Raw genomic sequence first — 26287 nt, 5'->3', positions numbered from 1 at the left:
CTTCATCCCTGCATGAGAGCCCAGGCTTCGTCTTTGTTCTCAGAGATCCTTGGTCTTTCTAGTTTACACGAGGGGCGTCCTCCTGACCTTCTAGAATTTCCTGAGAGACAACTTTTACTTTCACTATCAGTGGGAATGACATTTAAGGGGGGGGAAATAAACCGGGTGGTAAGAGCAGACTTCTGCTGCTCCCATTGTGTCGATGCCAGCAGGGCACAGCCTGATGCTCACATTTTGTTCAGTTTCAGCCCAGCTCTTCTGTGACTCATGAAAAAACACCTTTTATACTTCTCCAATCTTAACTCTCATTCCTGTCTCGTCGGCCTCCTCCACCTTCAATAAACTTTCGCGAACCTCTAGAAAAACGCATTTGCTCCAACCAATAGCAGCTCAACCGGGGTCCTTTGCGGTTCTAGACTACTCATGATTCTGCCTTCCTGAGGCTAACTCCAAGTTGCAGAAATGTGATGGAGTCTTTCAGACACCGCAGCAAACCCTAGCCCTGGGGGAGCGCAGCCGAAGCCTGCCTTGTGCGGCCAAGAACGTGGACCCCGAGGCCTCAGAAACGTCTGTAGGAAAAATCAAACTACCCCTAACTACTTCAAGGCTGTTAAAGGCTGTTCACAGTACCTAGGGCTTGCTTTTCTGATTTCTAGGCACTAGGCCCCGCCCCACCCTACTGCCCCTTCCCTTTGCAGAGAGATCGCCCACACCTTGCTTTTTTCTGCATTTAAAGTTGAAAAGCGTTGAGCCTTCCATCTAGTAAATGCACATTTCCTCACATTTGATTAGACATATCCTGAAGCAGGGGTGTTGGTGCAATCTGCTGATTTGCTACTTAGGCCTGCCCTTAAGGAGAGGAGCCAGTTGTATTGTATTTTACAATTTCTATAGTGCTTCCTGACACACGTGGGTGGTTCTGGAATGCATTGACCTACAGGCAGCATGCTACTGATTACATTTCTCCGGATTTAAAATTTCTGAATTGGCTACCGCTCGAAGCCAGAATACACTTGAAAATGGCATGCATTACTCACAATGCCTTACATCACAGCTCGCCCAGCTACATTGCTCAGAAACTGACAATTTCAGGAGGCTCAAGAGCCACAAGAAGCACAGAAACTCTCCTTTTGAAACCACAAAGATTCCACAAGAAAAAAAACTTACAAGCGTTCATTCTCAGGGATGGCCCCCAGGATATGGAACGCCCTCCCACCAGAAACAAGACTCATCTCATCCGCTGCATCCTTCAAAAAAGAAGTCAAATCTATCCTCATGGCTCAATTCACTTGATCATCACTTTGCAATAACTGTTTGCCTGTTAGATTCCCCTTTGTATTACAGTGCCTCAATCGACCACACAATCACACTCTACTACCTTGCATTGTGCGCTCCTTTGCACAAATGACCTTCTTGCGTTCTCCATTCATATGTATGTACAATTTGCCTTATTACGTTTTTCTTTACTGTGCCTCCTCTCATATGTATGTAAAGGATCTTGTTTGCGCTATACAAAACTCTGAAAATAAATAAATAAAATGTTGTTGGCTACTGCGCAGTGTCCAAGGCAGACTGCCCCATGCATTCCACCTTCCCTCATGCCTCTCTACTGCATATCAATGCTCTCAACCACCAGACACCACAAGAGAGCCTCAACGCAAGGGCATCAATGAGACGGTCCTGTCTCACTGACATGAAGCAAACGGCTCAGATGGACTCATCCAGACCCCAGGCGCCCACTGATCACAGACATCTATGGTACGGTCCAGCCACTACATACTTGTTCCCAAGCTAAATACATCAAATGTCCTGAATAAGGCTACAAATGCAAAAAAAATCATAGACGGAATGCTGAACAATGTCAAATATTCACCAAGTACACATATCTCCGCCTAAATCCATTGTTTGTTTTGCTCCCCACGCCATTCCAGTTTGGACCCAGCCATATGCAAATCAGTCTTAACCCTGCTCCCCATGGGAATAGTGCAGTCCGAACTGCCAGGCCAGGTTCTCCTTTGACCACAAAACAAGCATCCTAGGACTGGTTTCAGGGTTACACCCCTCATCAGCCAGGCCAGCTTGAATGCAGTGGCATGGCGAGCACTGGGCCTATAATTTGCATATGGCTGGGTCCAAACTGGGACGCCGTGGTGACCAAAAGAACCATGGATTTAACCAAGATCTGTGACTGGGGGAATGCTTGAAATGTTTAGCATTAAGCCCATCATCTTTTTGTGTTGTGGCAGTCGCCCTGAGCGGTTATGCCCAGACATGGGTCCCCTGCTCGCTATGCCACTGGATTCAAGCTAGCCTGGGTGATGAGGGGGCGATATCCCAAAACCAGTCACATGATGCTTGCTTTCTGCTTCAGAGAGACCTTGCCTGGCAGTTTGGGTTGGACTGTTTTCAAGGCGGGCAGGGTCAAGACTGATCTGCATATGGCTGGATTTAAACTGGAATGGCATGGGGAGCAAAAAACACAATGGATTTAACCCAGATCTGTGACAGGGGGTGAATGTCTGACAATGTTCAACATTCTGTCCACAATCTTTTTACATTTCTGTCAATAAAGCTACAATACTGGCCTGTACATGGAAGTGTAACTAGTCAGTGACTTCTGTCTCCTCCAAACCTGCCTCTTCACCATTCACATCTGGATGTCTGCCCTTCACCTTAAACTCATCCAGTGTCAGGAGCAAGGAAGGGGCTGGGAGACCTGGGATTGCCCCGATGCAACAGAATAAAGACATGTCCCTGTAAGGTTGTGGTGACCTGACCATGGAGGGCGTGATGCTATTTAAACTGTGAATTTTAATTCGGAATGGCTGGCAACTTTCCGCGTAGTTGTGTTTTTTTTGCTTACTGTTTCGATTCCCTTAGTTTCCTGACTTCTTCCAGGCATTTCACTCTGCTTGCTGGATCCTGTTTGGACTTTGTTGGTTTTCTGTGCGCCTTCTTTCAAGGATGCTCGCTTCCAGGAGATTGTTTGAGTTGGCTCACGCTACCCTTGCACCGGCTTCCATTATTTTTGGCTTAGAGTCCCAGCATCCCACCGTCCTGCAGTTGGTAAACAAGTCCTTTTGTGTTGATCTAAGCACTGCAGATCTAGTGATGTTTATTAGAGTTGCTAAATACATCTGTGCTTTATTTACAGGTAACAGAATCTGCCTGAGAACCCCAGGATGTGACCACTATTGTTTGTTCAAGAACTGAACCCTGAGAGAGATCTGCCTCTATCACTGTGGCGCACCGGACGTCTCATTTCTCCCTCACCCTTTTCTTTGCCCTGCATTCTTTCAGGCTGCTCTCTGCATTCACCTTAGTCATGCAGAACCATGCGGGCGTGGCATCTGCAACACAATAGAATGTGCCCTGATAGACAGCAGTTCTGGCCAACCACAGGTTTAAGCCTCGCTCTGCCCTTCATGACACATTGTTTCTCTAAATGGCCCCAGATCCCAATGATAAACCTTTGCTTTAGAAAACAACCGATCTCAAATGTGTAAGCCTCGCACACATCTCACTGCTCCCCGGATAAATGGAGTAGAACTTCCCTTAGTAGGTAGGGTCTGACCAGCGAGACAGCGAGAGGCACACAGGTGACACAGCCCAGATGCACCGAGAACCCTCTCAAGTGACCCTCACTGATCTCATGGGATCTTACCCTACCTACTAAGGGAAGTTCTACTCCCTTCATTTATCTGGGGGCACCGAAATTTTCGGGCCACTGTAGATACAACTTTCTCACTCGGTCCTGATGAAGCTCCCTGGATCCCCTCCTGAGACCATTAAAGTGCAAAACATGTTGACCAGAACATATGCCCACTAGGGACATATAGTTACGCATCTACCAATTGACATAATACCCCTTAAAGCAGCACCATACACTTTGTTTTAATAATGACAGAGGGATCACCTTAATAAAAATGAATCCCTCTCCCTCCAGCCATTTTTTAATACACCTTCCAGGACTTCAATCCCACTTACACCCACGCACCCATACGGCTTCATCAAAAGATCTCCAAGAAAGAGACCCTTCGGGGGACCCGTAGGGCATTGCAGCGCCCGCCTGCCTGACAAGCAGCAAAAGCCCAATGATGAAGCATGACATCCTTCGGGTGTGTGAGGTCATCAAGAGGAGGACACACTGCCCCCCACAATTAAAGTAGCACATGACGAGAGTACCTCTTACTTCTCTTCATTTTCTCTCTCGACTTAGGAACGGTGATTCCCTTTTGATATAAGTACCGCATACTACGTCACCTCCCTCCTTAACACATGAAAATGAAGAAAGATCACAGTCCTGCAGTTTGACAGATAGTGTAATGACCTGGGAGCACAGAACCCGTGGGCGGACACATTCATTCTGTTCATTTTGTACCTTGTTGACGCAAACCTCAGACTCGGGGTGCGCCATTCAGACTTCTCCGACCTGGTTAGGTTGAACAGAATCGTGTACCTGCTGCGAAATCTGCTTTGAACCATCTGTTAGAGAAATCAGGTTCCCCATGGCCAGAACACGTGTGAAAATATTTCTCCGCTTGAGTATCATTGATGGGCACCGCCCCACTGCTGTTCCACTGCCCTCTTCAGACAATGAAACAGAAGGCTTCTTTACTTTGAGAACTCTGACCGGTTCAGAAAGCTTAGACTTCCCTTTCATAGGTCTGAAGGGTGTTTTGATCAGGACCCATCCACCTTCCTCAAAAACTCTCTCTTTGAAGTTGTGTTTCTCATCAAAATATGTCTTTTCATACTCTTTTTTTCTTTAGCACTGTTTTCATCACAGAATTGAACCCTTCGCCTTCTTTGTTTGAGAATCATTATGTATCCAACCAGGAGCCAAGTTAGATCTGGCTTCCCTTCCCCTCAACAAAGTATAAGGAGACGTAGCTATGTTGAGTAATGAGTACATAGGTAATAAGCAGGGCTCGAATCTGGGTACCACGCGGGTGGATGGGTTCCCCACACTTATTTTACCCGGAGCTCGATAACTGTAAACTGTAACTGAGTGCAAGCCACCTTTCGTGACATCACTTCCTGTCGTGACTTCAGTGTCCTCCCACTTCCGTTTTTTAGGACTTGTGTCCTGGTAATAAGGTCATACTGCATGGCACAAATGCTCTCTAATAACAGCATCCACAATGTAAAATGCCTTGGAGCTCACCTGCCGCAGGAAAGTGATGGGCTTCTGGCCCATGGCCTGCGCATCGCCGATGTTGGCTCGTATCACCTCTGTGAACGGCTTCTTCACACCCTGCGGAGAGAAAACACGGACATGTTAGAAGGACACGACTGTAAACGACACCAGGTAACAAAAGCAAACAGAGCACTAAAATGAAGGCCACTGAAACTAATAGAAACTGTAAAAGACAACAGGTAATAAAAGCATACATAGCACTATGATGAAGGGCACTGAAACTAATACAAACTGTAAAAGACAACATGTAACCAAAGCAAACAGAGCACTATGATGAAGGCCACTGAAACTAAAAGAAACTGTAAAAGACAACAGGTAACGAAAGCGAACACCGCACTATGATGAAGGCCACTGAAACTTATAGAAACTGTAAAAGACAACAGGTAACAAAAGCAAATAGAGCCCTATGATGAAGGCCACTGAAACTTATAAAAACTGTAAAAGACAACAGGTAACAAAAGCAAACAGAGCACTATGATGAAGGCCACTGAAACTAATAAAAACTGTAAAAGACAACAGGTAACAAAAGCAAACAGAGCACTATGATGAAGGCCACTGAAACTAATAGAAACTGTAAAAGACAACAGGTAACAAAAGCAAAGAGAGCACTATGATGAAGGCCACTGAAACTAATAGAAACTGTAAAAGACAACAGGTAACGAAAGCAAACAGAGCACTATGATGAAGGCCACTGAAACTTATAAAAACTGTAAAAGACAACAGGTAACAAAAGCAAACAGAGCACTATGATGAAGGCCACTGAAACTAATAAAAACTGTAAAAGACAACAGGTAACAAAAGCAAACAGAGCACTATGATGAAGGCCACTGAAACTAATAGAAACTGTAAAAGACAACAGGTAACAAAAGCAAAGAGAGCACTATGATGAAGGCCACTGAAACTAATAGAAACTGTAAAATACAACAGGTAACAAAAGCAAAGAGAGCACTATGATGAAGGCCACTGAAACTAATAGAAACTGTAAAAGACAACAGGTAACAAAAGCAAACAGAGCACTATGATGAAGGCCACTGAAACTAATAGAAACTGTGTACAACACCAGGTAACAAAAGCACACACAACACCGTGATGATGGCCACTGAAACTTATAGAAACTGTAAACGACACCGGGTAACAAAAGCGAAGACAGCACTGTGATGATGGCCACTGAAATCGTTTACATTGGTTATAGGAACTGTAAACCACAACAGTATCAAAAGCACACACAGCACTGTGATTATGGCCACTGAAACTCTTTACATTTCTTGTAGAAACTCTAGAGTTCTTTGAGGTGGAAGTAGTAGACAGGCTAACCACAATCATACTGAGAGCAGCAAACAACTGATGATTCACAACCTACACTGGATAAAATGCAATGTAGTGCGTGAGATGGCTGATGTTACAGCGCCTAGAAACCGGATGTATGACGTTACAACGCATACTTTTACATCGCATGCCTTTACAACGCGGTTTTTACATCGCATACCATTACAACGCATAGTGCTTTTAGGCGCTGGGGAGTGATTTATTTAATTTACTATTCCAACTCCAGTCCCCGCGGATAGTAGGGAAGGTGTTGGATAGTATATTAAATACATTCCCTATCCTAGAGCGCCCCCCAGCGCTATGAGTTGTAATGGTTTGCGTTGTAAAAGTTGCGTCGTAATGGTAGTGCGTTGTAAAAGTTTCGTTGTAAAGGATGTTTCCCCTAGAAACCACCAGGCCGGAATTGGGGGATGGTGTAATAATTAGCCTTCACGGAATCGAAGTGCGAGGTTACAATGTAACCAGCGCAGAGAGAAGGGCACCTAATTCGCGCGAAGGCCCTGAGATTCCCAAAGCGGGCCTTTTCAGAACTGGACTAAAACATTTCTCATTGTACATCCTTAAAGAGTAATTTTAGTTACACCAAAAGGATTACCGCCTCGGCGACCAGTGGTGGAAATCTTTTCAGATAGCCTCAAAGATGCTCCTTCTCGCATACCTCCACCTGAGTGAGTGACTTGAGTGTGAGAGGGAAGATCCATCAACTGTAGGCCCACAAATGTTTGACTAGCCTCTAGACTATGAAAGAAGCACTGATAAAGCCAACAGGTCTGTCTTTTAATCGTCTCTTAATATGGTATGTAGTTGTCATTTGTTTGCTTTGTGATATGCTAGCGTTGGTTTATAGCTGTGTGAAATGAGCAGATGGTTGTTGTTGGCGCTTGTGCCATTGAATATTGCTTTCTTTATATATGGGGCTAAAATATGACCTTGACGCAATGTGGCAGCCATCTTGGAAGCACAGAAAACAACTTTCCAAGATGTCCGCCGGATGCAGCTATTGATCTTACCAAAGCTTGAAAAGTTGTATCGCAAACATTGGTAAAGACAATAGCTGCAGCCAGCCATTTTGAAACATTGTGTAGACTTCCACGGTCTTTGCCATGTTGCGTCTAGACTCAATGAACAGACCATCTTGGAAGTATACAAAAATAAAATGTTCAGTCTCCCAATCACCTTTTTTGACTTTACCAATACTGCCACAATTTTACACACATTAGCAAAGCCAATAGTAGGGGGTGGCAACTGGCAACTAGGGAGGAGAAGGTGGGGGAGGAGAGGCGGAGAGACACCGAGCCACAGCAGTGCTCTGTGATGGGGCGCATGGAGTGGGAGAACCATAATTAGGCTGTGAGGAAGGCAAGGAAATGAGACGAGGAAGCTTATCTGGTACTGCAGAAGTATTGGGGTGTCCCTTAAATGGCGTCCCCGTGCGAGTATTGCAGTACTTCACAGGAGGGCCTCGCTGGGTCCTGCAGGAATACTGCAGTACCTAGGACATGAGTTTTTTGTTTTTTTTATGTTGGCTCCGGGATAGATAGGGGTTCCATCTGGGTCACCCCCACAAGTGCCAGGGAGTCAGGGTGTCCGTGGTGGGGAGGGGGAGAAGTGGGAGTTGTGTGAAGGAGAAAAGACAGATGGCGGGTGCAGGTGAGCGTGCACGCAAGCTTGAGGCCACCAAAAGCCTGTGGTGGCACTTTCAAAAGCCGCTTACTAAATGTCTTGCAGACAGCGCATGCACTGGCTCAGGCGAGACCTAAAAACAAGCAACTAAAAATAAAAAAAATAAAAATCTGAGCATCCGACGAATCCTAGTTTGATCAATAAGTGCTTGTAGCAACCCTCGACAGTGGCCGCGACAATACACAAACAGACCCCATGACGCCCAAGCATTGGCACAGCCAATAGGTCTCAGCTTTGGGACCTTATAAGGATTTTAACATGCAACAGTTAATGTTGTTGCACCAAGGGTATTGTGCGGCATAACTAAATACTTATACGGTCCCAAAAGCGAGACCTATTGGCTATGCCAATGCTTGTTTACATATGGTTTTAAATAACATGATACAATAAAAATGGTATCTCTCTGCCAGGTTAAATGATGGGGAAAGAATGAATGAATGAATGAATGAATGAATCTCTCTCTCGGTCGTTTTCTTTCTCTCGCTCACTCTCTCCCTCTCGTTCTCTTTCTTTCTCTCTCTCTCTCTCTCTCTCTCTCTCTCTCTCTCTCTCTCCCCCATGTTCTTTCGTTGTTTTGGGTTTCCTCTGACAGGACACTTAATTCCACCTTAGCTTCTTGCTGAAACCGCCCCACACCATGGCTGCACGGGTCTGAGTATCAGACACAAAATGCAGGAACTGCACGAAACTAGTCCCAGAGGTGGACTCATGGAATCCACAAACTCTGTCGGCAAACTGGATATTAACAAGGGACAGTGCCACCCACCACCACACGGCCTAGTGACAGTGTCAGAGTACTGGAAGTCACCTACACGGGCCAGATATCTCTTTGCTCCGCTCACGCTTTACTTCAACGAAAGCAATATTTCACCAGGGCAGAGTTGACTAAGCATGAGCGTAAAATCCGTTCCGGTCGCGAACTCTCGCGAACTTGCCGAAAATTCGTAAAATCCGTGCGAAGTGGATTTTTTGCTTGGTCGCACTTGCCAACTAGAATACTATACAATTTCGCGGGAGTAAACACTTGCGAACACGTAGATGCGGCGGGCAGCGACAATCTCGCAATTGCGAGATTGCAAAATTTGCAATTTCGCACAAGAAATCCACCAGCAGGCAGCATAAACCTTGAAAATTATGATTTTTATCAGAATAACTCCTCAGGTTGACATTTGCCTGCACTTTTTCTTTGCAAGGAGTCCATTTTGGGGGTGGGGGGTGGGAGGAAGGAAGTGCCCCACAGTCTCCAACTTCCTGTTCCTGTCCAGTAGGCTCCTCCCAGTGCTTTCTTCATGTGCTGGTCACTTTGATTTGAATCTTGACCTGGAAGGATTACTTTTTGTGGATGCTGCTGGATATTTGGATTTTTGCAAAACTGAAAGCACTCAGCAGGTGCAAAAGTTCAATCTTATAATTAGTAACCATTCCCTGTAGTGCTTCCTGAGGGGCCCCTTCAGAGTTCAGTTGCCTACTTGCAACTATTCTATGACCCTGCTCTGACCCTCACAGCAGGCTCAGAGAATAGCTACAAGTAGGCCACAAAGGTCCTGTGAAAAAAATTGCACTGCAACAGAAAGCAAATTACAGATAAGGAAGCAGGTGCCAGCCAGACTGGAAGTTTAAATTCAGTGACACATTAATCAACCCCAAATTAATTCATGTCAGTTGAAGCAGGGCAGGTGTGCTTGCTTTTTTTCACCCCCATAATCTACAGTGATAAACCAACCAGAGGGTGGCAGTGATGTACCAGGGGTGGCATGGGTGTACCAGAGGGTGGCAGTGGTGAAACAGAGGGTGCTGTGAACCTGTGATGATGAACCAGACGTAGAAACAACATAGTCACGGCCGTTGCGAGCCGACAAGTAAGTTCGCAATTGCGAACTGGTACACAACCCTCGCGAACTGGCAGAAACCCTTGCGAACACAAAAAAAAATGTTGCAAGAGTTCGCGGATTTTGCGGATTGCGAATCCGTAAATACGCAAGTTCGCAGATTGCCAATTCGCAAAATCCGCCCATGCTTAGAGTTGACTTCCTATCAGGTGTACGCTCTATAGCGCCTCCTCACTACCAGGACACGACAGAGGGCTTAAGAAGAATAGGAAGGCGCGTTCGAACATCGCTGGAGGCACACAGAGGGCAATGCACAATAAAGAGAGCCAAACACCTGCGAATAATCTTCCTCCTTTTCTATATTTTGCACCCCAGCCGCCGACACCCCGGAGCCCCCTCCGGTCCACTGGCGCACTGAGCTGCAGCCCCACCTGACCTCCCACCCCTTGCCCCTCTGATGTCCTGCCAGCCGCGCCCTGTGAGTCCTGAAAGCGCCGTGTTGTGCCGGAGCCGCGGAGAAACACAACCCCGGCCCGGCGGCTCCGCACCCCTCTCCCGCGGCGTGGAACAAGGGCCGCTTCATGCGCAAGAGCACACACGGGGCCCTGCCAGGGGAAGGGAAGCTGGGACACCCGCCGACGCTTTGAACCTAGAAACCATCAAGGAGGCTACAAAAACAAGTATACATTAACCCAATGCACATATTATGAAATGCTTTATTTCATTCACAAACCAAACAAACACATAATTGGCAATTTTAATGAGAAAGTTGGAGCTCTGCTGCATTTTTATTGTATTTCTGTAAGAGGAAGAGCCCTGATAGCAGGGCCGGCTTTAGGCATGTGCAAACTGTGCACCTGCACAGGGCCACCAAACCCCAGGGGCCACCACACCAATATAAATCCTTAATATAAGAATCCTCTGAGGATGGACACATATTTGCGTGGCGGCCCCTGGCAGGGATTTGGTGGCCTCCGGCTCTGTTCCACTTCCAAACAGCCTGACCCCCCCCTCTTCACTGGCCTCCGTGCTCCGCCCTGCCCAGACCCCCTCTGCCGGGCCCCCTACCTCCGCTCCTTGCCTAGGGCCCCCGTGAGCCTAGAGCCGCCCCTGCTGATAGCCCCCAGCCTATCACGATTGGTCTTTCGCTCCTAATGCATTCTCTCGTTTTGTCAGCGCCTCGCGCCAGCGCCCCCTCTGAGGCCTCTTGTATTTCCCATTCATTTGATGTCATTGCGCTGCTCTCACGAATCAAAACAAAGATCAATGCAACGTGTAGCCTCCGGTTTTAAAACTCCTTCACATTTACGGAACGTTTTACGTTTTTCAGTCTCGATTTGGTATGAATATATATGTATTAAACTGCTAATAGTGATAAAAAATGTTAAGAGTCGCAGTCACCCGAGTAAGCCTTGCGGACCCCGGGCTCCAGGGCCCTCGGGTAAGGCTCGCTGGCCAGCCATTCTCCGTCAATGTTCATTTCCGGACACTCGAACTCTCGGTTTCTTGATGCGAGTCTCGGGCCCGAGAGACGTCCGTGCTCTCACGGGGGCACTGGGGCCCTGGCACCCCAGGCCCGGGGCCACTGAACCTACTGCATTGGTGCCTATGGTCCAAACCCTCACAACTCCCTCTTATGCACTCCTGCATCCTCTGACCTCTAACGTCAGATGATCAGGTCAGTGATCAGTTTTTGAAAGTTAAGGGATGCACACCAAACTTTAACCATTTTTTTATTTCTTGTTTTTCATCGTCCTTAGATTCCTGCTAGCGTGCAGATTGGTATGTGGCATGCCCTATTGCCACCGGGTACGACCTAAGTGTATGCAAATGGGACATGTTCATGCCCCAGCCAAATGCACAGCTATACACCGCCCTTGCGGCATTCAAAATTTATACTATTATTTATCCAATGTTCATTTACCCAATATTGCTCATTTATCCAATATTAATCTGTTGTACTCTTTTTCCATTGCGAATGTCCACGTGTAGAACTTTTTGGCCATTATTTTCTGGTTTCTGATACTCATTGTATGTCCATCCGGACTAATTCAATAAATACGATTAATGCCTGGCTCATCATAGGCAGTGTTTATTCCATAAAAGCCCAATGCATTTCGGGCGACGCAGCGCCCTTCTTCGGGGGTCACTGCCGAGTTAAATGAAAAAGCTTCGCCCTTCCGCTAATGGTGTACACTCAGGTCAGTGATCAGGCATACACAAGACCATGCGTCTAGAGCTTCCAACTTTGGAATTAGGGAAGCAGGTTGGAATCCTTGCCTCGTCATCCTGTGATTCGAGGCAACTCTCTTTAAATCCCAACAGATGTGCAACATCTCCTGATGCTCATGTAAGGCACTGTAAAGGTTGGCGCTATATGAAAATGCAACTGTAGTGGGTTTCAAGACACAGCCCCCTAGGATACACGAATGTAAATGAGGCTGACACTTGCCGTGAGCACAGTAGGCTCCTGAAGTCACCCACACAAAGCCAGGGATGTTTAAAGACTCGGGGGGATGAAGAGAGTCATCCACTCCAACCAATGCAGGAGTACACTAGCTCTGACATGACACAGACAGGGTGAACAGTGGCTCATGGAGTAAATCACCTTGCGTGGCACAGATGTGCTCGGCCATGAATCCAGGTGTGCGTGCCCTCCCTGAGAGGCGACATGGGTTGGCACTGCAGTTCAAACTGGACAATCCCTTTGAGGGGGCCAAGGCTCATCTGATGATTAACAGCGAGCTACAAAACAATGGAATGTTGAGTGACTCAAGTCACTTTGTATGGTCTCCAGTCGATGGAAGCCTTTTTAGCTAACACTTTGTCCCTCCACAAAACAACCATGTGTGCCTGTATCCATCCCAGCTGCACAGTCCAGACCCCCCATCATTTCTTTGTTTATACTCAAATCATGTTCAGCGCATGCCAGGCAAGCACTTGAGGAAGGGCTGACACAGAATATTATAATACACACAAACATTCTTACGACTAGAATTGGGTTTCCATAGGAGATGGATGTTTGGTTTGCTAATGACTTTGGTTTCATTTGAGGAATCCTAATGTAACTTTCCGAAAAAAGGTTAATTTGCCTCAGCTTCTTGCTGGAAAGTTTTGGGGCGGTTCATCTTGCAGGGGCAGAGAAAAAGGGAAGGGGGTGGCCTCAAAACTTGTTTCCCCATGCTATTTCCCATAGGAACTTTAGACACAGATACAGCCAAAACGTCCGAATAGAATTACACCAAATTTGGCAGAAAGCCTTATAGTCACACAGAAAATATGCTTTTTGTGAGTTGGTATAGACCTATTCAGTAATTTTTTAGAAATGAAGCTTAAAAATGTATATTTATTTCATTCTGCTGTACCTTTGTGATATTATGCAGAGTATTGCAGTACAGCTAGCTGAAAACACACACTCACATTGGCTGGTCGCAACGTAAAGAGAAAGCTGTGGCTGTAATTTTATGACTCGGGGATTTGGTCCCCATGTCGTTTAAAACAAGAAAAGAGACGAGTGGATTATGTGGTGGTACCATGGACCCTTGGCCCTTGTGGGGGTGCCAGATGGTTCCCCCAGGGATAAATGTAAGATATTTTTTTGTAAAGCTCCTGTTCTACTGCGTGGGTCACCGTGGCCTCTGTATGGCTGCAATCTAAAGTGATTACATTCCAGTTAAATATTCTGGTAATAAAATATTGTTTTCAACTAAAACATCAGGAGGCTGAGGTTGTGAACGCTCGCCACTGACATCTTGTGCGGATCACAACAAGTGTAAAATCCGGCGGCACCATTTTAGCGTTTCATCCTTTGGACGTCGGCCACTAGAGCGATGGCAGCATTGTTAATTTACAGCGCGTATCACAGACGTGTGACATGAAGCTCTATGTAGAAAAACAATATATATGAGTTCAAACAAACGATCTCGAACCTCCAACTTATGGCGAACAAAGACCAACGAATCCCAAGATGACTTTATTGCACCAAGTTCAAAAAGCGCAGCGGACTGACGCGTTTCGGGCTTATGCCCTTAATCACAGTGAAATGCAATTTGAAATGCCTTATTCTTATATGCTGTAGTGCACACCATGTGACCTATAGACATAAACAACATACTATAGGGTGAACATGACTCCATAAATAGAAATTTGTTAGGTCCCCTTTCTTTCAAATTAATATGTTACCTTGCCACATTGATAATTCAAAAAACATGTTCCTGATTCAATTCATTAATGAAAATGTATACCTGCATAAATGCAGAAAGGAAATTTATATTATAACAAGCTAAGTAAATACAGTACTAATGATCTAACAGGTATTTAGCAGCATGATATAGATCTGCAAAATATCGCAATTGTAAACAATGGAAATTGTGCAAACAGTTTATCACATGTTAAAAGTAGTATCTTATATACTTAAAACCTTAACGGAAATATATATATATATATATATATATATATATATATATATATATACATATATATACATATATATATATATACATATATATACATATATATATATATATATATATATATATATATATATATATATATATATATATATATATATATATATATATATATATATATATATATATATCACACATATACACACACCACTAAATGCATCACTGCTACATCCCGGTATAGCATACAGTGCTCTGAAGGTGCTCGCCTCAGCGTCCCAGGCTCCAAGCAGCGGGCATCCGAGGATGTGCCCTTAACCCACTGATCCCCGATACCATAACGCGTTCTGATAAACTAATTCTCCGTAAAACTCTAATACTCTGTAAACGCGAGTTTGACCCCGACCCTGCGAGACTAATCCCGCTAATTAGGCGCATACTTAAAAAATCGGAGCAGAACGGATTATTCTGCACAGTGACTCCTGTGAGCAGTTTTCACCCGCTCCCTCGGTCTGTGCCGGGTGTGTCCCGGCCCCGCAGCTTGTACCCCAGACTCTGTGAAGTGGGGCGGGTCTCAGGACAGCGCCGCCGAGACGGTGAGATCCTGCGGCTGCGAGGTCAGGCTTGCTGCTGGCAGCCCCGCAGCGCCCCCTGCTGCCGGACCATGCCTTTAGTCTAAGCTCCGATGTTATCCAATAAGGCGCCTCACGATCACTATAGCGCCAAATGACACGCAATTAGCAAAGCGCTGCTCACAACATCAAATTTCTCACGAGTGAGTCTTTCACGTCTGCATCAAGCTGCATGACTGCCTCGGGGCAGCCGTCCATCCTTCAAGGCGAAGTGATCCTACAAGACACCACTAGGCGGCAAAACATTTCAAGACTAGACAATGGACTTGAAGTAAAATAAAATAAATTGAGCTTAGAGCGATCCAACGGAAAAATAGCTCTGTACTCGGTGCACTAAAAATCCGCGCAAAGTCTTAAGTCCTAGAAGTAACTGTAATCATTCAATATATCCCTTTTTAACACTCATAACGCCAGAGCAACCTTCCAAACTATTGCCAGAAAGCGAGAGACTGCCGTAGATTGCTGGATGTTTGAAATAACTTTACATTGATGAACATCTCTCGAAGAGTATGTGTGATTTTAATTCTCAGTATTGTTGCTGAGCAACATAGAAATACATGCCCGGCTCCTGGACAAGACAAGGCATAAAATAATAACGTGTGCAAAAGGGAGGTAGCCAGCCTCACCCGTCACTAGACTATGGAATGTTTAGTCTCCGATTACGAAAAAACGGCTGACATTTTTAGGCAGATGTTCTGTAATATCGATTTTTATAGCGCACTACTCACCGGTGAGGGTATCCAGGCACTTTGGCAGATGTGTGGGCCCCGCCAGTTATTCAAACTGACAGGTTTTCAGCTTCTTGTGGAATTCAAGAAGTAAGTGAGGAGGAGGCTCTGATGTGTTTTGGGAGGTTGTTCCATGTCTTGTGTGACGTCTGGTATCGGGTACCAGAGCACTTTACATGAGCACCAGTTGTGTTATGCAAGAAGACACATTCGTTTTTGTTAGGCACAGGGAGATGAAGTGATTTGCCCAGAATCACAGGATGTTCTGGTCTTTGCCGAGACTCGAACCAGGTTACCCAGATTTGAGGGCAACCGCCCTAGCCATTAGGCACATCGTCTCTCGATATGGAAGCAGGAGGTGTTTACTGCATTGCTTTGTGTTGTTGTGCTGAGCTTGTTAGTCAGAATGGTTCCTAGATTCCTTGCGTTGTCTATGGGAGTTGGGCCTTGCTCCTGTTGGGCACAAGGTGGAGTCCCTGGGGTAGGGCTGTTTGCGTAATTTGGAGATTAGAACAACAACAGTTGTTTATTAGTTAAATATACATTGAAACCGATTCTTATGGATTTTGGATCCTGGAACAGTCTGAACTGTCAAACCTGCAGGAGTGTGATTGTTAATAGCTGTGTTGTTACTGGCAATGGGTGGCGCAAGCGGAAGAGGCCTCCTTACAGGGGCCCTGGCATTTTTATTTTTTTATTTTTTACAAATGACGCACTGCCTGCACCCCGTCAAGTTATACCAACATTTCACATTTTCTTCCGGGTTGTCCGATTGCTTTTAGCGACAATCCTTTGTTGGGAAACGACAGTTCACCTATTTTCTCCACCCACCCTTTATAAACGTGTGTGCAATCCGGTTATAACTGCTTGTTGTTGGCGCTCTTGTGAAAAGGTATGTTGCACAATATTGTGTTTTTTAATTGTCACTCTCGTCGGACCGTGCTGCCACCGCATGGTACCCATGATGAAATGCGGAGCGCTCTGGATCAGGTGTGAGCCGTGAGGTCACTGCGAGTGCACAGATGCACAATCGCTCGTTGGCCGAGTCCCAGTCCCGCCCCTCACGTGCAGAGAGGCGTCAGAAGCCTGCCCTGCTGGGTGCTGAGACAGGAGTTTTTGTCCCCTCCGGCCCGTGAAATAGCGTTTACATATTAATCATCGGTAAACAGCGCTGTGCAGAGGCAGCGGGCAGTCACCCTCTGGTCGATGCCTCCGAGCGCAGGGCAGCGCCACCGAGTCTGGGATACTGTCCCTCTGGCCAGGCAAGTACACCTCACCTCCCAGCTGACCCCGAAACCTCAGCTCCTGCCCTACCCTGCAATCTCCCTCACCTGGTAAAACATAACCTGTATTTGTAAACGTTCACCCAGAAGGGTACCTTGGTGCCGAATAACAGATGTTTATTGTTCCCCAGCTCAATGGTACTCATTTTATCTATCTCAGAAGGATGAAAGGCTGAGTGGACCTGCTGGGATTTGAACCTGTGACTATGGGTCAAACACAGGCTCCTACAGTGGAGGCATTAGTCCACTGAGCCACCAGGCAACACCTGCGCAGCATTTCTTTGCAATTTTAAAACTGCCACAATTAGCAAATATCAGCCACTGTTTTACCGGTCTGATAAACTAACGGGGGCCACTTTTTTTTAGTGCCTCGCCATATTTCCTGTCCTAGTCTGAACCTGCCCACTACCCCAGCAACAAAGCTAACATTTCTGCTCGTCAACCTCAAAGCACTTCACTGTAGAATACACATGCGGCTCTACAACAGGAATACAGGGCATTAGAAAAACCAATAGCTCTCACGTAGGTGAGACATATTGGCTTTGGCAATGCTTTTTTTTCTTTCTACGGGTAAGCCAAAATACGCAGGAAGGGAAAGTGAAACGTGTTATTTGGCCACGTAGGCAATATACGGTACAGTGATAAATAATATGAGGCAAAAAAGATAGGTAGAAAAATGAGTCATCTTGATAGCAACACAATTGAACAGCATTACAATCAATGTTTGTTCTTGGCCATGTAAGGCAATGCACGTGGACGGTTATAAACAATATGAAAAATAAAAAAAAGGAGACAGTAACGAAGACAAGTAAACACATTGCACGCTAATTAATGTAAAAGGGAAACATTTTAAATGGTTTTAGTACAAGGAAGATACTCTATCCAAGCAGAGATAATAAAAAGAAGAAAAAAAAAAGCAAGCGCCATGAGGGAGCGACAGGCAAGAGGAGCAGAAGGGGGAAGAATTAGTACTTCAATCACGTCAGGAGCAGCACACGGGAACGGATTAAATTACATTTTTAATTTTTAATCAATCAGTGCTTGGTCCCTGCTCCACCCAAATAATGGAAGGGACGATTGACCTGCACTGGCCAATTAAGGAGGCTGCAAAGAAGAGTGCCATGGAAGCCAGCAAATGGTATGCAATGGGCGGGCCCCAAGCCCTTTTTGTCTACAATATTATCTTGCAAGCGAGACGCATGCGCTAGTGCATTCTCCTACATGCTAGGCCCTAAAAAGACACTGGCTTGTATCGATGTAGTTTCTGTTCGCATTCCACATTTCACTTACTCTTGAATTGCGTTGTGTCTTCATAAACGATGCCTCCACCACAAATACCAATTGAATGTACTGCCTTTATTACATTATTTAATCAAGTTACTCCTCAACCAAATAAAAATCTATATTCAAACTAGTGCTTTATGTGAACTCCTCACATGTAATGTTACTTCTGCTACTGTCAGGGCTAGCAAGTCCTCTGTCAGCTCTCCCAGGCCACGCTCCCTGGGGCTGGACTACTCCATTCCAATAAAATTTGGAAAGCTGGCCGGTCAGTGCAGTAGTAAGCCTCATTACACCCCTAAAGCAAGATCATTTTCTGCCCACACCTTACACCTGGGTGCACCTACAAGTCTTGCTTGCAGTTCCACAATTTGACCCACATAAGAAGCCTGCCGTTCCATGATTTGACCTACGAGACTAGCCTGCTGTTCCATAATTCAATCCACAAGATGGATCTTGTGTTTCATGATTTAATTTACTAGACTAGCCTGCTGTTCCACGATTTGATCCATAAAACTAGTCGACCATTCAATAATTTGATGTACAAGATTAGCCTAATTTGACGTAAGAGATTAGCTGCCTGTTCCATTATTTGAGCCCACCAAGACTCACCTTCCCTTCCATGATTTGAGCCCACCAAGACTTGCCTTCCCTTCCATGATTGGAGTCTACCCAGACTAGCCTTCCCTTCCATGATTGGAGTCTACCCAGACTAGCCTTCCCTTCCACGACTTGAGCCCACCAAGACTAGCCTTCCCTTCCATGATTGGAGTCTACCCAGACTAGCCTTCCCTTTCATGATTTGAGCCCACCAAGACTAGCCTTCCCTCCCTTCCATGATTTGAGCCCACCAAGACTAGCCTTCCCTTCCATTATTGGAGTCTACCCAGACGCAGGAGGGGCTATGTTTAACTCTTTATTGGTATGGATTAGACGCTCTTTATTGAATCCGAGCGTAAGCGCTTCTGCATGTTACACTTAGGCATAGAATGTGACGAGCGGTTTTCTACCAAGCGCGTTGAGATTCAGCGCCTGATCGCGTTCTGTGACCCACAGCGCGCGCCCAGAAAAGTATATTTTTCTATCTTCTGGCCGTAGACGGCAGACCTAAATGCCCACAAGCTATGCTTGGATGCGCTTTATCTATCTGTCAAATTGGCTCAACAGGCAAAGGGCAGACATCAAGGAATAATAGCAGGTTTTAATTACTGGCTACTCTTAACATCTGATGCCTGACACCATTGTAATTAACTATGTGGCCCATAAGTTTGGAATTAGACTTTGGAATGATGAGACAATTGACCCCCAGTGGCTTGCTTCTCGAGCATCCCACAGGTTTGTCTCTGCCTTGACCCGACACAGGTTTTTTAATATTGATCTTTGTATACATTTTCTGCATTTTTAGAGCGGGGCTTCATTTTCCTGAGCTGTTTGCCAGGTGAGGTGAGGCAATTCCCCTTACAAATTAAGGTGAGGCATTGATTTTAGATACAATGTGATTCATACTAGGGTCATTTGACCCAGATACAGTACTGATATGATTATAGCAATATCGCTTGTTTAGCCCTTACTAATGAAGGTGTTATTATTGTTTATATTTCATTACATGTTGACATGCTGGCTTTATTTCAACCGGACTTTCATAGGAGGAAAATGGAAGTGTACAGGTGACACTTTTTTCTGTTCACAAATGTCCTGTTGTTTCACACATTATCACGTTATGCAGTAGCAATTAAGTTTATGGGTCCTGAGGAAGCGGTTGGTATAATATATGACCTTTACCCGCAGAAACATGTCGACCAGATAGCCCAGTCAGAAGTTATTTGTTTGAATCATCTGACTTTTTTGCACTATTGTTGTTTTTAACATTGGAGGTGCATGACCTTAGAATAAAGTAATGTTTGTATGCACTATCTAATCTTATACTTATATTTTTCCCTTCGCACTTATTTTTTATGCACTGCTTTCCGTTACTCACAAATATATATAAAAAAAACTTACCAGACACTCATCCACCACTATATTTCTCCGATATATATCTATGGGGATAGAGTGGTGGTCATACTACTGTGGAGTAGACCAAATGATGTACTGGGAGCCCGAAGATGAGTAACTGATGGACATTTTTCACAGTGGTTGATTGTCCAGTCTGTCCTCTACACAAACAGTAGCAGCAGACACATAGCCAGCTATACATAGCATGTCTTGAACGTATCATTAGACCCACAGTTATTTGTTGTTTCTTAGTACGTGTGTGGGGGGTCATAACTGTGCCCGGGTCTCTAAATACTTCCCTTGAACCCTTAAATAATTGTTTGTTGATTGTAGTCTACCCAGACTCGCCTTCCCTCCCATAATTTGAGCCCACCAAGACTAGCCTTCCCTTCCATGATTGGAGTCTACCCAGACTAGCCTTCCCTTCCATGATTGGAGTCTACCCAGACTAGCCGTCCCTTCCACGATTTGAGCCCACCAAGACTAGCCTTCCCTTCCACGATTGGAGTCTACCCAGACTCGCCTTCCCTTCCATGATTTGAGCCCACCAAGACTATCCTTCCCTTCCATGATTGGAGTCTACCCAGACTCGCCTTCCCTTCCATAATTTGAGCCCACCAAGACTAGCCTTCCCTTCCATAATTTGAGCCCACCAAGACTAGCCTTCCCTTCCATGATTGGAGTCTACCCAGACTAGCCTTCCCTTCCATGATTGGAGTCTACCCAGACTAGCCTTCCCTTCCATGATTGGAGTCTACCCAGACTAGCCTTCCCTTCCATGATTGGAGTCTACCCAGACTAGCCTTCCCTTCCATGATTGGAGTCTACCCAGACTAGCCTTCCCTTCCATGATTTGAGCCCACCAAAACTAGCCTTCCCCTCCATGATTGGAGCCCACCAAAACTAGCTTTCCCTTCCATGATTGGAGCCCACCAAGACTAGCCTTCCATGATTTGAGCCCACCAAGACTAGCCTTCCATGATTAGAGCTCACCAAGACTAGCCTTCCCTTCCATGATTTGAGCCCACCAAGACTAGCCTTCCCTTCCATGATTGGAGCCCACCAAAACTAGCCTTCCCTTCCATGATTGGAGCCCACCAAAACTAGTCTTCCCTTCCATGATTGGAGCCCACCAAAACTAGCCTTCCCTTCCATGATAGGAGCCCACCAAAACTAGCCTTCCCTTCCATGATTGGAGCCCACCAAAACTAGCCTTCCCTTCCATGATTGGAGCCCACCAAAACTAGCCTTCCCTTCCATGATTGGAGCCCACCAAAACTAGCCTTCCCTTCCATGATTGGAGCCCACCAAAACTAGCCTTCCCTTCCATGATTGGAGCCCACCAAAACTAGCCTTCCCTTCCATGATAGGAGCCCACCAAAACTAGCCTTCCCTTCCATGATTGGAGCCCACCAAAACTAGCCTTCCCTTCCATGATAGGAGCCCACCAAAACTAGCCTTCCCTTCCATGATTGGAGCCCACCAAAACTAGCCTTCCCTTCCATGATTGGAGCCCACCAAAACTAGCCTTCCCTTCCATGATTGGAGCCCACCAAAACTAGCCTTCCCTTCCATGATTGGAGCCCACCAAGACTAGCCTTCCCTTCCCTCCCCTTCCCTTCCAGGATTGGAGCCCACCAAGACTAGCATGTAGTTCCAAGGTTTAACCCCACAAGGATAGCATGCTGCTCCATGGTTTCACCCCCAGGAGCATACACCATGGCTGATCGCATAATGTGAATAATATTAAGGCTAACCAGTTCTCTAAAGGGGAGCACAGACCAGGCATCTTCAGGCTGCACTTCTCCACCCAATAAGCCTTGGAACACTGATCTGTCCTCCACTGATGCTCCTGGGAAGACTCCCCACAGCATGTAGGACAACCATTGACATGAGCCACAGTCACCTGAGTTGCCCCTTTGCCCTTACTGGAAAGATCCCAACCCCAAAGTATATATTAGAGCAGTTGTGTCATGTCTACTTGACATGGGAATGTCAGAGCTCTAGTGTGTCAATTGAAACGCACACCACCAAAGGTAACCTCTCATGCAATCAGCGGCGGCTCCTCCACTAAGGAGGAGGAGCGTTGCCTCACTGAGTTAATAGGTAAAAAAGTGATAACGCAGCACTAATAACATTAGGTTATTATCATTTAATTTTTAGCACAGAGCCCGAGCCAGGTTAGAGTGGGGCAGGCTTGGCTGTCCTCATAGGCAGGAGCGGCTGCTAGGGAAATGTAGTGGTGAGGCAGGGTGGGGGGTATTACAAAAAAAATTAAATAAAGATAAGATAAGCTCACTTACCTGCCGGCCGCCGCCTCTCCTCCATCCTCTTCTGTAGTCTCCAGGAAGCACACAGGCTCACAGAATCTCCTAGCCAATCACGACACTGCTTTCACCAGCATGACAACAGCGTCCTGATTCATCCGAGTGCCCTGGTTCGGCGCTCAGACAGGGACTGGTAGCCTGTGCATGTTCTACACTTCGCCTTGAAATACAGCCAGGTGGTGATCATGCTAAGAGCGCACGGAGGTTTGACCATGCTAAGACGGCTGGCCAAACTATCATACACGCATGATGCAGCAACCACTCCTCCCTGTGTGGACAACCAAGCCCCACCCCGACCCGCCCTAACCTAGTTTGGGCTACGAACAAAAAAATAACACGATAATAACGTAACATTATTAACGATGCGTTATCATTTTATTTTTCCTTTGAACTCAGTGGGGCGAAGCTCCTCTGCCTTAGCGGAGGAGCCGCTGCTGCTACTCACAGGGAGGAGGAATGGTTGGCACACCCTAAGTGCACAGGACAGCTTGGCCAGCTGCCTTGGGCCGGCCTGTCATGCGCACTTCGCATGTTCTCCCCCCAGCTGTATTGCACAGGCAGATGAAGAACAGGCACAGGCTCCAACTCCCTGTCTGAGCTCTGAACCAGGGTGCTCAGACCAATCACAACGCTGCTGTCATGCTGGTGACAGCAGTGTCGTGTTGGCCAGGGGAGTCTGGGAGCCTTTGTGCTTCGTTTATAGAAAAGGACCGAGGAGAGGCGGCGGCCGGCAGGTAAGTGAGCGTTTCTTTTCTTATAATTTCCACCCGGCCCTACCTCTACATTTCCCTAGCGGCCGCTCCTGCATGCAATGTGCGTTAACTTGTATGATACAGACCTCAAAGATGGTAGGTATCTGCATGCTTCCACAACTGTGCCCATTTTCACACATTTTGTAAAATACTAGCGCATGAGCGCCTTATCTCGCTGAGGGCTGACTTCTCAATGCCATGCGTGCACAGCAGAAAAACACATAGGATCAACTCATTCACTCTTGACCTATCAAACACCACCTTTAGAGGTCCAAGCGTCTTATTACTCACTCCTTTACTTTCAACCCTAAGTGCACTGACAGATCACAATCAGAGCACAGCCCTGGTCATCACTTTCAACAGCAGAACACTCGCCAAATACTTGCACTGCTTACACACAATCCTCTGCACACTACAAGGGCAATGTTTGATGATAATCATGTTATCGACCTGAAAAGGATGAAAGCCAGAGCCTACCACACTGGCATTCAGATCTACAGGTTACACATTGATCTTCGATCAGCAGCTCTGGTCCTTTTTGAAGGGGAATGATGTACTTGCAGTGTCCACTGTAGATCATCCCCAACCCAAACTCTTAGGATGAGACCTGGACAGGTAGTGGGGACATCCGAGAGTACTCACATGATTTAAGACTCAGTCCAAGGCATAGGCTGACATGGCAGGGTCGAGGGCTTTAGAAATTAATCCTGAAACTGGAGCCTCAATCCTGCTCAGTACCAAGGGTCTGTTCCAGGCTTGTGGCCACCACTGGACACCCTTCCTCTGGATATACATTCCACAACTAACTTCTTTGAAATCAGGAAAATGCTCAAACCTTTTTTTTTTTTTTAACCTCCCCTTTCCTTTACGTTGCAGGTTTATGGCTATCGCGGTCTTCGTTTCGGGAGTCTGCTAGCTAGTGGTATGCTGTTCCTCAAAGTGGTGCCTAGTCAATAAAACTCAGAGAACCAACCACCGTCATTAGTAATGATAGTGAAGGTGGAACCTGATGTTGGAGAGCGATTGGAGGGGATCCTTATCTTTCGGAACTGGGGTCGTCACACACCCAGCAAGCTAGGTGTCATGCTTCATCATCTGGACCTGTTCCTCGTTGGGTCGGTGCTGCAATACCCAATGGGCACCAATAAAGGGGCTCTTTATCGGAGATCTTTTCTTCCTCTCCGTATGATGAAGTGGGTGTTGTGGCCGTGATGTGTAGATAAAGTGCAGTGAACGAGTGATTTAAAATAGGTGGGAATAGTCCAAATAACACTTTTATTCTGGCTGGCTATCCACCTCTATTAAAACAAAAAAAGTGGCAGGTTTCCTGACGTCAAGGTTCAGTCAAAGCTATGCTCATCTCTTGAGGTCAACATGTTTCTGGCCTCATGGTTATTTCAATCCGTGGCAATTCTTCAGGACCTAATCTGTGAACAGTGAATCTATCTACACTATGTGGTGGGGCTATTTGCTAACTACCACATGTATGCACTACGGTACAAATCCTCAGTAGTGTGGTTCAGTAACCTCAAGGCATTGGGAATGTCACCTCAGTCTTTGTGCGGCGGTTCTAGTAGACACCTGGAAACATGGTGTCCATTCCAAGGGGGAACGAGGTCGAGTCACCTACCTCCTCGCCGGAGAACCAGGATTTCCCCTCAGGGTGAGTTTGCGGTGTTAAAACATCGCATTAATACAGCTCCACAAGCAGAGGTCTGAAGTAGAGCTGATCTAGACTAATTTCTAGACTCTGGGAAGAAAGCTCTTGAAGCCTGCTCTAGGCTCAGTCTAAAGAATAGGACACGTTAGTCCACATTAGTTTACAGCGCATGCCATTACAAGGCAGTCGTTACAACGACCAGGTTGTTACATTGCATACCTTTACAACGCAAGTCGGAACAACAACGTGCTGTAGGGGGCGCTGGATGCTGGAATAATATAATTTACTATTCCAAAGTCCAGTCTGTGCCACAGTAGGGCAGGTGTTGGATTTTAACTCCAACACCTTCTGCCCTCTAGCGCAAGTCGTTGTAAAGGTATGTGAGGTAACAAAGCGGTTGTTGTAATGACCGCATTGTAATGGCATGCGTTCTCTTGCATGCGTATCAAACGTTGTTTACCAGTCTAAATTCTGGAGTACGGAGGAAGTGTTTAATGCAGGCCTCAATGGAGAGAGCAAACCACCTCACAAGTAAGTGTGAGTGTGTGGGGGTGGAATTCTAAAGCTCACTCCAGTCCTCAATCCAGCTCATTTCTCGGTGTGGGAGGGCTATAAATTATGGTTCAGCAGGAATGAGACTAAAAAGTGCAAGGCAGAGAAAACTAGAGGCCTGGGCTCCAGGGGTAAAGGGGGGGGGGGGCAACCCTTTACACGATAGAGCTTAAGGTCATAATTTCCAACACGAATGGGGGGCAGGTGGTAGATGAAAGGAGTGACTGAAAACACGAGCACTGATATGGACAGATAAAAAGATAGCTCTTAAACGGCAGTAGTGGATGAACACGTACTTGGTCTATGTTCTAGGGGAGGGCCAAACACAAGAAGAGGCATGCTATGAGTGAAGGAAATGAGAGCAACATTGAAGCGAACAAATGGTAAGCTAGGGACGGGCTGTAGCCCTCTAACTGTAAACAACATGTCTCAAAGAGACAGCGCATGCGTTGTCAGAGACCTACAAATTCAAAGCCAGCCTGGCCTCAAAAGACCTGTCTGTTAACTCTTGTGTGGTTTAAAGAGATCTGGGTGCGGATCACGTAAACCACAAATGAGACACATCTCTTCCATCGCCTGGGGCCACTGCCAGCTCATTCTACACACACAACACACGCCGGGTTCAGCACCCGG

At 46.2% G+C, this 26287-nt stretch overlaps 1 protein-coding gene across 6 annotated transcripts in view; it reads right to left on the bottom strand.

The window, feature by feature from the left end:
- LOC144828423 (alanine aminotransferase 2) overlaps positions 1–26287 on the bottom strand; it is a 690396-nt gene that overhangs the window by 83951 nt on the left and 580158 nt on the right. For all 6 annotated transcript variants that reach the window (XM_078686552.1, XM_078686556.1, XM_078686555.1 and 3 more), the window contains one exon: positions 5168–5257. In XM_078686552.1, coding sequence (XP_078542678.1) covers positions 5168–5257 — 90 coding nt within the window. The remainder of the gene's footprint in view (positions 1–5167; positions 5258–26287) is intronic.

The sequence above is a fragment of the Lissotriton helveticus genome, chromosome 4_1 (genome assembly GCF_964261635.1).
Source record: "Lissotriton helveticus chromosome 4_1, aLisHel1.1, whole genome shotgun sequence".
Taxonomy (NCBI): domain Eukaryota; kingdom Metazoa; phylum Chordata; class Amphibia; order Caudata; family Salamandridae; genus Lissotriton; species Lissotriton helveticus.
Note: the sequence above shows the minus strand (reverse complement) of the source record. Positions and strands in the feature narration are given on the sequence as shown.